Here is a 14,543-nt window from a genome sequence, read left to right on the forward strand (position 1 = left end):
GCTCTCGTCGTCAATGAGTCGTAATCATAAATTTGTCGTCATAAAAGCGTCGTGGCGTAGTCGTGGTCATTCCATCTTCGTAATCAAGCATATCTTATCAGATAAGTTGAATCTGTTCAGAACCGTTCAACTAGGCTAAATCACTCACCATCTTCATATGATGTCAGTATCTTTGCTGCACTTAAAACAGAATCCAGATTAACACTACTACCCAATAGCCGACTAAATGCTAGTCTTGAGCTCGCTCACAAGTTCTTTTTCAGCACCCTTCATAATGCGTCATACATCATTCCCGCAGCGCGCATCTCACCGCACCAGTCAATCTGCAGGAAATTGCACGCCCGCGTGCCCGAGCCGCTCAATTTTCCACTTCGTTCATTCCTCGTACAACTAAAGCCTGGAACGGCATTTCTGCTGACATCGCTTGCCCGTCTTTGTTCCAGCAGCGTGTGGTTGATCACTTTGCATATAGGTAATTATTCGTACATAAGGCGGAACCTATGTTAAACCCACTTCTTATTTATTACCCCCTCCTACGTCTTTACGGACTACGTTGTCACGCGGTCGTTTTACATTGCCATCACTTCAGAAACGCCACCTCATTATCGCCATGCCATCGCCGTAATACTGCGTTTGTTCCATAGACACCTTTCCTTCTCTATCACTCTAGTATAATCATACAGTTCAAACTCAGTCTTGATTATACAGCGTTCTCATGTCATCATCGTCTTTGCGTGGTCGTCATAACGTCATGTTTGATATTGTCACATTATCGTGAGACATTTATTGTCGTACCGCCGACGTAATGCTATATTCGTCGTTCTATAGCAGTCACTTTAATTTCCTCATCCGAGTCTCTTCATGCTATTGTCGTCATATAGTCTTTGTGAGACAGTAGTCGCAGTGCCACTTTCCTAATACACTCCTTGTCATCCCATTCTGCTTATGCTGTTGCCGTCGTTGTCACACTATCGTCGTCGTGCATTCGTTGTCATTGTGTCGTATTGATGCAGTCATGGTCGTTCGATCGTCTTCAATGTAACTTCGTCATCCCACTCTTGTCATGCCGTCATCGTCGCGCCATCATCTTCACGCTGTTGTCGCCGTACCATTGTCTTCATGCCGTCGTCTTCACACTGCCGTTTTCGCATCGCCATCATCTCAGAATCATGAAGTCATTGTCATCGTGCAATCGTCGTCATACAAATTTCGCCTTTCCATTAACGTCCTTCCTTTTCCATCACTCTACCTTGATCATGCTGTCATCCTTACATCGTGATTATGCCACCGTTGTCATGCAATTGTGTCTTTGCGTCGTTGTGAGACATCCACTGCCATGCATCCGCTCTCATGGCGTGTTTGCGGCGCCATGGTTATCATTCCGTCTTCCACATCTGTTTGCGTCATACACTCGTCGCCATCGAATTCTCTTCATGACGTTCTTGTCACGCTGTGCTCATTGTACCTTAGCCGTAATTTTAAAGCCACTACCTTAATGTCGTCATGCCACCGACATCATACCACCTTTGTTGTGCTTCATGCTGATGCCACCAAGCTGTAGGTTGATATAGTATGCGAGTACAATACCAAAGTAAGCTGATGTGGGCGACAGTTATTGTCCCATACAGCGCAAGCAATCGAAGTCTCTGAATGACTACTACAGATTTTAAATATATTTCAATTTAGCAAGACGGTGTATTATGTATTAGGCATGCATTATGAAATAATATGCTGAAATATTAGAATAAATGTTATAATAGCAAAGTACATGTGCATGCGTGTTTATATACGTAAGAAATGGGACTACATGCATTGGTACCATTTGGCAAATCAAACAATCATGTACACATTAGGCACCCACCATTATCATTCCAAATGTTACAACCATGGACTGACACACACACCTGCCATGTTCTGGCTGTCACATATATTCGCTCATTTTTCTTCCACTATGTGTTTCACGTACCACCGAGTACACCCACCATTCACCCAGCATGCACACCATTTACCCACCATTTACATTTCACCCAGTACGTACATGCAGTATTCACCCAGCACATCCATCATTCACCCACCATTCCCACAGTTCACCCAGTATGTACCCACCATCCTCCCAGCACGTCCAGCATTCACCCACCATTTACACAGGTCACCCAGTAGTCATCCCACCATCCACCCACTACACCCACCATTCACCCAGCCCGCCCACCATTGAGACAAGTCACCCAGTATGTATCCCACCAATACATCCCACCATCTACCACTCTACCCACCATCCACCCATTATACCCACGATGAATTCCACCATAACCACCATGTTTTCCATCATGCCCAGCACATTTTACATCACGCCCAGCATAAAATTTATGATGGGCAATGCTGGGATTTTCAATAGGGGTGTGGCTACATTGCTCAAATTCTAATCGCATTACCGTTGATAGTAATCGTGAGATTGGTTCTGGCGTAATATTTTACTATTCAGATAGGTTTCAAGATTTTTGAGCGTGAAAACTAGGAAACTTTACACAATTGTACTGCTTTACTGCAATAATTTTAAACTCTCAAGGTATACCTCATTAGCTTGCAAATTTAGCCCGTTGTAATTATCATTCGAAAGCTGTACAAGGCATTTGAAGGATTATTGAGAAAGTTTAACATTGTAAAGCGTAAAACTCATAAAGCAACCAAGGGAGTATCTCTCATGCTTGATGATAAGTGGAAGAAGTCTTCAGAAGTTGTAACTTACCATCGAGATAAACTTCTTGACTAAAACATTTCTTTTCATTTTATTATTGTAGTGCTGTGGGAATATAAAGGTCACATATTACGGTGACAATTTGGTCTAAGCTTGCTCCGAGTATTTTTGCATCCATACATCTACAAGTCTTATTTATGCGACTTAAGTACTAGTGCGAAGCAGGAATACACTGTCGTCGCAGTCATGCCTAATATTGAAGGTATTTTGGGCGATGGAGTTGAGAACTCAAAGTTCAAATGAATATGCAACGGTAGGGAAATGGGTAGTCTAGCCGTTCTGAGGAACACATGTGCTATGGGCTCAATGGTGGTTGGTCGCGTAATTTTGATGAAGGTTGAATACACTAGCTGTGTTATAAATTGTCCTATATCTTTCTTGGTATATGTTAAAGAGAGAAAGGACAGGACCAATTCTACTGCACTAGATTGTGGTGTTCTAAAAAGCTAAAATATTAGCATTTTAATTGCAGATCAGCAGAAAATGCCATGTACGGAGAGAATGACAGTATTCAGGACTAATTAAGACATTGTTGCGCCAGCAGGTAAATAAACAAAATTAATAAATGATGGGTCGAGCACTGAACTTCAACTGATTTCATTCTTCACTAATGCAACTGTAGCGAAGACTACACGGTGGGATTTGGCGTTAACTATGCACGATCCCGCCTCAGTTGTTTTGGATTGTGGGTCTAAACACAACTGATATGACCACTGGCCTCTCCGGCGTACTGGACCATCGTGTACGTCCCGGTTTTTGTGTGGTGGCTTCATCAAAAGGGCACCAAAGGCAAATATTAAGTGAAGCTTAAGTCATAAATTATTGCGCAAGAATCTCTTAAGTCGCCAATATTATCGCAAACACAGCCATAATAATCGAGAAAGATAGGTGAATGCAAGACATGATTCAAGACTCCGCCGGGTCATCCAAGTACTTGCCCCATGACGAAAGCACTTCCCAGTTAAATTCTGTCACTGGTACTCAATCACTAGTTACAAAAGCATCCGTGTATTGCATTACAAGGCGAAATAAAATGCTACTTGTCCAGTTGTATTTCACCTATAGAAAAAAAAATTATCTGCAGTGGTGATTCAGTGACTTCTGTTGCTTCGTCTATTAATACTTTGTATCGAACTCGCTTACGGTGGTCACCCATAACAACGCTGACTGTTGAAAGCTTTCGTTTTCGCTCGTCTGTGCACCACCCACACATTCTAGTTTCGGTAGTTTCGTTATGGCGTTGCGCTGCGCTAATTTTGCTGGCTCGCGAAACTCGCCACATATTGCAAGCGGTAGAGAATTCAACGTCCATGTAATGTCGCGGGAGGCCCAAACAATCCACGCCACTTGATAAAAAAGCAGCTGCAGCAGCGGATCCACCGCTCTGCTTTGGCTCGGTTTCTCCATGACCGAGCGTTAGCGTTTGGGAAAAAAAATCGTACCTGTCGTCTGTCGGGCGCCGTTTTCCTCGCCGACGGCAGCAAAGTGTGGTGATGGCGTATGCAACGCTACCACTCCTCCGGTTGGCCGGCGGGATATTTGAATTACAAGAAAGGTATCCGAACCCTTCAGATGCGTTTTTCCGTAAACTATGTTTTTCTTGGCAGTAAATAAGTGCTTCGTTGTTTGTGGAATGGTACTTGAGCAGTCCACGTCCACTTAGCAGCTGCCCTTATTAAATATGTTACTGTTTACTGATCTGCATAGCGGTAGCCTCTGAGAGCCTAAGGCTGTCCGCTAAATCACGTTTTGAGGTCGCAGTGTTCCGCATGTAAATATAATTTCTCCTCTCTTCTCCGTCGTCTTTCTTATCCATAGTTGTACTTCGCACCGTTTTCCAGCTTTCAGCCAGTATCAGCTAGCTCCCATTCGAATCTTTTTTAACATTATTGGAAAACGTTTTACCAATGCACAAACTTTTTTTTAGTATCGTTGCTACCGTTTGTCATTCAGTCAATGTGTTTTATTTTGACCAAACAAAAACATCTGTGAAAAAAGGGGGGAAATTCTGGTGTTTTACGTGCCAAACCCCTTTCTGATTATGAAGCACGCCGTAGCGGAGGACTCCGGAAATTTTGACCACCTGGGGGTTCTTTATCTTGCACCTAAATCTAAGTACACGGGTGTTTTCGCAGTCCGGAAAAAGGGGGAGACGGTGAAAAAGCTGCGGATACTGCAGCTTGACTAAGCACCGTCCACCCTGTACGAGCAATGACAGGGTAAATATACGAGCAAAAAGCGATTATAGAAGCAAAAAGCAAATAATTATACCAGCAAAAAGTTAATAATTAAAGTGATAGAGTAAAGACACAAGTGAAAGCAAATGATTATTATACATCAGTACGAAAAATATTAGTACATATAGCATCATATTTGCACACAATAAAGCAGGAGAAGACAAATGGCATCGTAGTTCTATGTTTAGTGTAAACATAATGATATAGAGCAGTACAATTAATGAATTCGCAGTAACACAAACAAACTAATTACATTGGTGGCGTTTAGTGTTTTGTTTTTATTTCGATGTTTTGCTGCTCATATGCGCTAAGAGTGCTTGGTAATGTGTGGCTATGCCTTTGCGTTCCGTAAATAGTGCGTGAGAACGGAATTTTCAAGGGGGTTTATGCCGATGGAAGTAAATACATTGAGTAGCTTCAAGATTTGCAAGTGTGAGAAATGTGTCAAGCTTGCCGCGATGTACACTGATGTAGGATTGAAGCAGCCTGCATTTGTATATATCGTTCGCCATAACAATATTATGCTCAACAAAAATATGTCTGGTGTGTTCAAGGTATAGTATATTCTAATACTGCCATAATCGCTCTTTTATGAAGTATTTTTAGCTTATTCAAATTGGTTACTGCAGTATTTCCCCACACTAAACCACAGTAGTTCAAGTGAGCATGGAGGAGAGTTTGATAAATAAGTCGCTTTATTGTAAGTGGCTGAAATATCGTCTACGAGTTAGAGCACCAACCACGCATTTCAACTTTAAGCTACTCTGATCTATTTGCTCAATACAGGATACATGTTCATTAAAGATTATTCCAAACGTATTAATTGAGCTGGTTACTGCAATTTTGTTTGGGCCTAGGGTAATATGGTATAGTAACACGGGGGATGTGCCAAGCGCTCAGAAAAGGACACATTTTGTTTTTGTTTCATTTAACGTTAAATTGTTTTAGTACACCAATCGCGAAGCTTACAACAAGTGCTTGCGGCTAGCGCCTCTAGAGTACCTAGCTTTCTTCCAGTAAAAAATAGTGTGCAACAATCAGCATAAATTTTAAATTTGCAGTCTTCGTCGATGTTGATTATGTAATCGATGTAATATAAATATAATACAGACCCTATAATGTTGCCTCGTTGCACCCCGGTTTTAATTGGTTGCGTGCGTGATTTAAAGCCATTTATTTCAATGTACTGAGACCGCGCACTCAAATACGACTGAATAAGTTTGAGTGAGATTCCTCTAAACCCATAGCATTTTCATTTCTTTAATAATAATTCATGACTTACGTGATGAAAGGCCTTATTGAAGTCCGAATGCCTGTAAAAACGTGCGTATAAACCACTGTCACTGCTGTCAAAATGCCGAACCGTGGGGCGGTGCCGGATATGTGAGGGCTCGACGCCGTGACCAGTTGAAGCCTCGTCCCCCAGTCGCCGCTTGTGGTTAGTCGTCGTGCTCTTTTGCATGCATCGGTAAGATAGTGGTTTCCGCAGCCATTCAGCAGTGCTCGGCAGTACTCGATATCCCTCGGTGCTACGCTCTGGAACAGGCAATGAATGTTTGTTAAAGCGTGCGTGCACCACTGTCACTGCTCCCCCCCAAAAAAGATGGCGTGAGACCTACATGGTGTGAGACCTAATCACTCACGCTATAGCTTCACCTCTACATAATCAGTATTTTTCAATCCACCTGGACAATTCCGCTGTGGAGTGCAACGCCCTCAACTGCGCGAGTGAAGAATCTCAATTTTTACTTAGAGGGAAGTTTCGTGCATTATATTTGCGTGCATAGTGGAGCATAACAAAAAGAATTCGGGCAGAACCCATCTAACGATGGATGTCGACGTTAATGCTATTAGCATCTGAGCAACGTAGTGACAGACCGTATTTCCACCGCGCAGATGCTGTGTGTGACGTGCATGGGACGAAGCTCCTTTATCGCGTTTTCCTCTGAACAAGCTGCGCCATCTAGCGGCATCCAGGAAATCCGCACTAGGCGCCCATGTGAATATCTACTTATACAGAATTTCCTGATCATATATGACGCGAGTTTTATAGCGGCAAGTGCCAGATATCTATCTTGTCAATGAAGAGCAACGCATGTCTTGTGGCAGATATTCAGTGGCACGCACTCTTTGATTCACGTTGTTTTCGAAAATTTCATCGAAGAGCAGCACATACCCAATGGCAAATACCGTGCGACGGCAGGTGGCATCATAGAGGCTCACTGACGAGCGGCACATATTCAGCAGTACATTCATGGTGGCGTAAATACCCTGACCGAAGTTCACGTCAAAGGACGTTGATTGAAGAGCGCCAAATGCCCAGTGGTACATACCCACTGACGCAGTCGGTGCCAAACAGGTTGTGGCGGAGGCGGCATTACAACGACAGCACGACGAGAGCCACAAGACGACGTTGGAATGATTATGCAACGACCATAACGGTATGACGACCGTGAGCAAGTTCCTAGTGGCTTAAGTTCGTGGACACTTGTTACTTGGTCAGCTTAACAGGCTAGCTGGCTAGCTAGCCAGTTAGATAGATAGATAGATAGATAGATAGATAGATAGATAGATAGATAGATAGATAGATAGATAGATAGATAGATAGATAGATAGATAGATAGATAGATAGATAGATAGATAGGGCCAAAACACCTGCAGTAGACAAAAGTGCTAATCGAATTAAAATTGCACATATGAGGCGCTGTGGAGGAAAGGAAGAAAGTAACCTGCACACGGATCATACCTATTTGCTTGCTGTGTTCTCGCCGCTCTTGCCTTGAAGCGATAGGCAGCACCAAGGTCACTTCACTCGGTGCTCGTGCCGCGCTTGCTATCACCAGCGTTTTGACAGCGAGTGCCCGCGCTCTTCGAGTGTGATGTACTCATGTTTTCTTGTGCGCGTTGATATCGTGCTTGTTTCCAAGCAAATCGTGCGAATATTTCCAAGCTCATACGGTCTATAAAGCTAATATCCTTACTTCGTATAGGTGTCTATTAATTTGCTATCGCAGTCGATATTTCGCCTTTGTGGCGAAACTGCGACTGTCTATAACGACAGTTTGGAAGTATAGAGCACTTGACCAAGCTGAGTACATTTTAATTATGAAAAGCCCAGCTCAACATTAAGTTGTGGGGCTCGAAGAAGTGAACCCCATGTAGGACTATGATGAATTCACAACTACTGACGACTGTGTATTATGACTACAGTATGACGGGGGTTGGACGACAATGACGTGACGAGCAAGGGATAACAACACTACAACACCGAAGAAAAAACAGCAATTTTATGACGACGTTGGCTTGACGACGGTAACATGACGACTATCGGATGATAAAGCTGAAGTAAAGATGAGGGAAGCGACAGAACGCATCATCACTACGACGATATACTGTGGACGTCCGGCGTATTAATTGTAATTGATCTATACACGAGGCATTTTCTGCCTTCCCCATGCTCTGGCACCTCCTCCGTTGGTAGCGCTGCTACTAAATACGAATGAATTACGGCAGATTTCTGACGCCGACATGATAACTATAATGGCATGGAGACGGTGGCACGACGACACTGCAGTGACTGCTTCCTAATGACGACAAATGACCATGAAGGCCGAATCCGAACGGTAAAAGTTGATGTTATCACGACGACGGAATGAAAAAGAAGGAATGACAACGACGAAATAAAGGTAATGAGATTACAAACTTCAAAGGATGACGAGGATATTATGACGACCACGCGACAATAACAGTATGCCGACCATGGCACGATGACTAGGACTATCATCGCATGACCAGGAAGTGGCCGATGATTGTAAGACAATATAAAAGTGAGGAAGCTTGAATGACGGTGAAGGAGTGACCAAGATGGCATCAGGATGACGCTATGACCACGGATGTTCTCCATTGTCTGACCGTCGTCGTCATGCCGTCGTAGTAGTGCCATCGTTGTCACACTAGCTTGATCACTCTGGTTTCATCCGGGCGTCATCATTATGCCAACGTGATCATACAAGTTTTAAGATAGTCACCTTAACGTCATTTTCGTCATACACTTGTCAACTGATTGTCCTCATGCCTCTGTCAAGGCTTCGTCGTCATGCTTCGTTGTTATACTATCGTCGTGATAACGTCGTGGTCATTACATCGTTGTCATTGCAAGTTCCACATCCTCCTCTCATCATGCAATCGTCGTGCGCCATCTTCGTCACACAGTCGTCGTCATGCTGTTGCCGTCATGCCATCGTCGTCACGCTGTTGTTTTACCATCACCATCACTTCAGCAACATTATCTCCTTTTCATTCCGTCGTCGTCATTTCATTGTCAGTATGTCGGCGTCATGCAGTAGTCGTCATGCAGCCAGAGCAGCAATGTGGGCTTGTCGTTTTTCCGTGACAAAGAAGTAAGTGCAACGCTAAAAGGCACCTATAAAGAACAAAGAAGACGCACACGCAGCGCTGCTTGTTTGTCTCTTCTGTTCCTCTATCTATGTGTCCGTCTCCGTTACTAGTTCTCGTGATGCAGCCATGCTCGTGGGTGACCTTGGCAAGAGAGTGACATAGAAAAGTGGGACGATGTCGGAGCATGTGACGTATATTCGAAGCAACGGAAGTAGCATAATTGCCACTACTGGTGGTAAGTAAACGTAGCTCCAAGAAAACGGTCTGTCGCTGCTTTGCTTAATTGCTATTCTCCTTACTTTAGGCAATTATCGTTAAATTAGTTCTGCCGTAATTTTCAGTCTATCTATCTATCTATCTATCTATCTATCTATCTATCTATCTATCTATCTATCTATCTATCTATCTATCTATCTATCTATCTGGCTACCTAGCTAGCTATCTTTTTGTCAATGTAGCCTTTTACGCCAACCATATGATCCATGTTGCCCACCAGCTTGCGTCACTAGGTAGGAGCTCATAGTCGTTATGCCATCGTGGTCATTCTCTCATCATTGTTCCAGCTTTGTAATCGTACTCTTGTGCTGCCGTCGCATTTCCGCCTTCTACACTGATCAAGTGGTTCAATTTGGCCGATAGCTTGGGTCACTAGGCACGCGCTGGTTTTCATGCACCCGTTGTCACACCGCTGTCGCGATGCCTTTGTGTTCGTTCCGTCGTCGTGATAAGAGTTTCATCTGACTCCCGTCATGCAGTCGCATTCACGCCATCGCCGTCACGCATTCGCCGTCCTAACATTGTTATCTGGCCGTCGTACTCATGCAATATGTTACCATCATAACCAATTCAGAAACATCATGCCATTAACGAAATACTATTTTTGTCATGCCGCCTTTGTCCTTCCATCGACATTATTCTTCTTCATTCTATCGTAGTCATGCTGCTATCATTCAAGATCATGCCACCATTGTAATTTTCTGATCATGTCGTCGACAGCGTGCCCTATCACGCATCCGTTATCGTATCGCCTTCATTATGTCATCCTGGTAGTGAATTGCGTCACTCCAGCTTTGTCATTTAGTAAAACTTTGATTTGGGCGAGTTGGTTCATGGCTATTTAAAGGGCGCTGCGTGACTGGGACGGAGACAGAGAAACACAAACCACAAATCAAGCAATGACTAACAACTGGTTTTATTTGCGCCGAAACCGGCCTATTTATGCGCAAGAAGGCTTGGTATGTAGCATCGCAGTTAGCACAGCTATGGTCACACATGATCAGCCAAAAACAAGATGACGCAAACGTTTAAGAACACGTTACTAAATCCTTAGGAACTGTTGGAAAAAGATATGCCCATCGAACATAGTCTACTTTCGCCACTTATCTCAATGCTTCGGCCTAAGGCGAAGTCACTATGCAGAAGAAAATATTATAATGGAAACAAGACGCATGCGCACAGAACAAGGTATCCACACTCTTGGTTTGGGCAGGCTTCTGTAACAAAAAAACACCTTCAAGAAGGGGCGAAACTTCTTAAACCTTAAAGAACCTTCAAGAAACTCAATCACATCGCCATGCAAAAATATGGATGGCTTGCGGACTCACTTGTCCGCCCATATCTTGATAAAAAAAAATGCTTCTACAATTTCTCGCTCGGTCCTGTCTTTTGCTTTCATCAGAAACTTAGTGTCGTCAAATTAGGCTTGCAGCCGCACAGCTTGCAACGTTCAGCCAGGAAGCTGCCTTTCTTATTACGTACACTAGGATTGTGCTCCCTGGACTGCTCTTAGAAGCATCTCCCGGTTTGGCCTATATACCTGCGACCGCAACCCAAAGGAATTTTATAGACAACATTTGCCATAGCCTGTGAATTTATTTCTGTGCTGAGTAGCACGTTGTGACAACTTCCCTTTGTTTGTCATTGTACAAATTTTGACAATTTACGGGGCGCACAAAACTCAATCTTAGCCTCATGCTTAGAAGCAATCTTCTTGATGCTATGGGACAATTTATCAATAAAGGGAACCGGCCTTTTTTGCATATCAGGCTTACTTTTTGGATTAGGGTTCTTAATGTTTCGAAGCAACACTTCTGAAGCCGCAGTAACTAAAACCGAAGGGTATCCAGTTTCCTTCAGCCACGTCACCTGAAAGCCGAAGCTTTCGCTCATTACGAGGACAAATGTTTTTGTTAGGGCTTATTGACGCCAATTCATTGCAATTCCTATTTTGACAAGTTTTTAATGGGCACTGGCGAAAGGCAGTCTTTTGACCTCAAGTTATATTGTCAGCATATACATATGGTCATCCCTAAATAACAACAATAGGTCCAGATACTGTAGTTGGCCGATCTTTGAAGTTTCCCAAGTGAAGCTAAGCCCGGCATCGTTGGATGACAACACCTTAACAGTGTCATAAACAGCTGCCTCCAGATCAATGTATGAAACATTTAATAAAATTACGAGAAAAATCATCTACATAGCGGCGTATTTTAAGAATGCGAGGATCCCACACGTGTGAGTGGAGGAGTGTCCCGACATAGGCCAATAACACGCTACAAAGAACCGGAGCTACAGCCGAGCCTATACATATCCCTCGCTTTTGGAGAAAAAGTTTCCCCCAAACTGCACAGCAGTGGAGTTTAGATAAAATTCTAACAAATTTAGGACTGCGTCATTTCGGGTCTCTGTAGCATTATGAAAATCGCTTTCTCCGTAAGCCGCTATCTTTTCTATTAGGACACTTAGCAGCTTTTGTTGTGGAACAGAGTAAAATAATTCTTCTATGTCAACTGAAAATCCATCGTACAACCCATGTAACAGTTCCATCTAAACATGTTACAAATAAAGAAACGTTACAAAATAAAACCAGTTAGCGCTTGTGTTGTAGTTTGTGTTTGTCTGTCTCCGTCTCAGTCACTCTGCGCCTTTTGAATTTGGTTTCTGACTCTCGTCAGGCCGTTGTCGTCCCCCGACAGGCGTTATAGAGGCTTCGTGATACAGCCATTGTTACGTCATCGGCTTCATACACTCGTTGTCATCCCATTGTCGTCATGCAGTTCTTATATCATTGTCGTCATACATTTTTCGTCATACTGTCGTCGCGGTGCCGCTAGGGTCATTCTATTATCGCCCTTCTAATTTCAACATCTTACTCTCGTCATATGATCGTCGTCACGCCATCGACGTCACATGCAGTCGCCATCATGCCGTTGTCATCAAGCTGTCATTTTGCCATCGTCATACCTTCAGTAACATCATCCTTTTTCCGTATTGTAGCCGTTGGAGATTCATCGACGTCGTTCTTTCTTGGTAATTCTATAGTAATCGCACTGTGGTTATTCCAGTGTGACTTTGCTGCCGTTATCATGCCATAGTCGTCATTGCGCTATCGTTAGGCAGCCGATATCGTGCATTCGTGGCCATACCGTCGTCTTCGTACCAGCGTGATGGTGAAGTCGTCTTCAATCCAGCTTCGCGATCTGGCTGTCGTCATACTGTCATCGTCACGTCGCCGTCGGCGTACACTCATCAGCGATTCCACTTCCCTCGTTACGTTTCCGTCACAATTTCAACGTTATACACCGCTATCATTTTAGAATCATCGTCTTATTGTCGTCATGCCGTCGTCAGCATACCGCCTTTGTCATTCCACCGTTGTCCCTGCGTCAGTGTATTTAAACTCTTCCTCATGCCGCCATGCTCGTGGGAGACCAACACAATCGAGTGCCAAAACAAAGTAAGACCGTGTCAGAGTATCTTGCCCATTCTCTATGCAACGGAAGTCTCAATATTACTACTAGATAATAAACAAACTTCACATAGACCATTTTTACCCCATTGCCCGAGTGATAATCCCATTACTATCGACCGTCTTCGTAAGATGAGTTCTGTCATAATTTGTTTATCTTATGGCAGACGACACTATCGTTGGCCTGAGTTGTTGAAGTAGCAAAGTTGTTACGTTGTTCCGATGCTGTGCACGAAGTCTCGGCTTTCATTCCAGGCCGTGGCGTGTATACGACGTTGGAGGATGGACGCGAAACAGCATTCGTATTGGGAATTAGTTACATGTAAGAATATCTGTAGTATTCTATAATGATGCTCTTCAACACATCGTGCTGCTTAAGGACGTTAAAGTCCGTAATTAAGAATAGCATCCAGTCCATGATGATTTTGTGACTTTACCGCCTCACCTCAATGGCTCTAACTACGTCTGCATTCCCTTGGCGCCCATTGGTACTCCGACTAATTTTGTATTTTGTCATTCGCCACACGCTGAGGTTAGGAATACCTTCTTTCTTTATTTACATGCCAGGGCCCAATAAATTAGTACGCCAGAATAAACAAATGATATTGTTTCCTGTTCTTTCATATTGGTTGCGTGAATTAAGAATGCATACCATAATGCCTGTTATAAATGCGTGCCAGGTTTTTTGGATGGCTGCTGTTAAAAGTGGTATGGTGCATATTATAGGTTGTGAACACTCACAAGAAATCAGACTGCATCAGGCGGGCGTCCAATGTCAGGATTATTGGAACCTATGAAACCTTCACGGTGTCACATGTGAGTTACGTCTACAAACTAGGCGTCGGTGTTATATGCACACAATGCCGCCTCCTCAATAGAGCAGCACACATCTTGCAATGAACTTTAGGTTTCGAAAGGGCCACGTAGCAACACGTGACTGACATTACAGCAAATTCTGCACGGGCTCTCGACGAGTGCATGCCAGCGAGCAAATGTGTCAAGGTTAGCGCATCGATAGAGACTCTTACGAGATTTGCATGAAAGCACTGCGATGCACGAGATATTTAGTGTGACCTTGCGTTCATATGAGGTATAATAGCCTTGTCATATATCATAATGAGTGACTCGTGTGCAGCGCATCGATAGAGACTCTTACGAGATTTGCATGAAAGCACTGCGATGCACGAGACATTTAGAGTGACCTTGCCGTCATACGAGGTATAATAGCCTTGTCATATATCATAATGAGTGACTCGTGTGCACTGGTAGATGTTATTACAACAGGAACTCCCACCTCTCTTTACCATAATAGGGAGCCACTCTGACGCACTAGGGCCATGCAAGTACTATTATTTTGCGACGTCCCTTGCGCAAGCGTCAAGTAACGTAAACAATTTGTTTTTGG

At 43.6% G+C, this 14,543-nt stretch overlaps 1 protein-coding gene and 1 long non-coding RNA gene across 3 annotated transcripts in view; one reads left to right on the forward strand and one right to left on the reverse strand.

Annotated features, from left to right (window-relative positions):
- The window catches only part of LOC142579793 (uncharacterized), a 54,700-nt gene extending 40,717 nt beyond the window's left edge, over positions 1 to 13,983 (reverse strand). For both annotated transcript variants that reach the window (XM_075690366.1, XM_075690365.1), the window contains exons 1-3: positions 13,880 to 13,983; positions 6,275 to 6,528; positions 2,747 to 2,800 (exon numbers count right to left, since the gene is read on the reverse strand). In XM_075690366.1, coding sequence (XP_075546481.1) covers positions 2,747 to 2,800; positions 6,275 to 6,454 — 234 coding nt within the window. In that variant the 5' untranslated portion in view covers positions 6,455 to 6,528; positions 13,880 to 13,983. The remainder of the gene's footprint in view (positions 1 to 2,746; positions 2,801 to 6,274; positions 6,529 to 13,879) is intronic.
- The window catches only part of LOC142579795 (uncharacterized), a 152,022-nt gene that overhangs the window by 110,629 nt on the left and 26,850 nt on the right, over positions 1 to 14,543 (forward strand). The gene's annotated exons all lie outside the window — the stretch shown is intronic.

The sequence above is a fragment of the Dermacentor variabilis genome, chromosome 4 (genome assembly GCF_050947875.1).
Source record: "Dermacentor variabilis isolate Ectoservices chromosome 4, ASM5094787v1, whole genome shotgun sequence".
Taxonomy (NCBI): Eukaryota; Metazoa; Arthropoda; class Arachnida; order Ixodida; family Ixodidae; genus Dermacentor; species Dermacentor variabilis.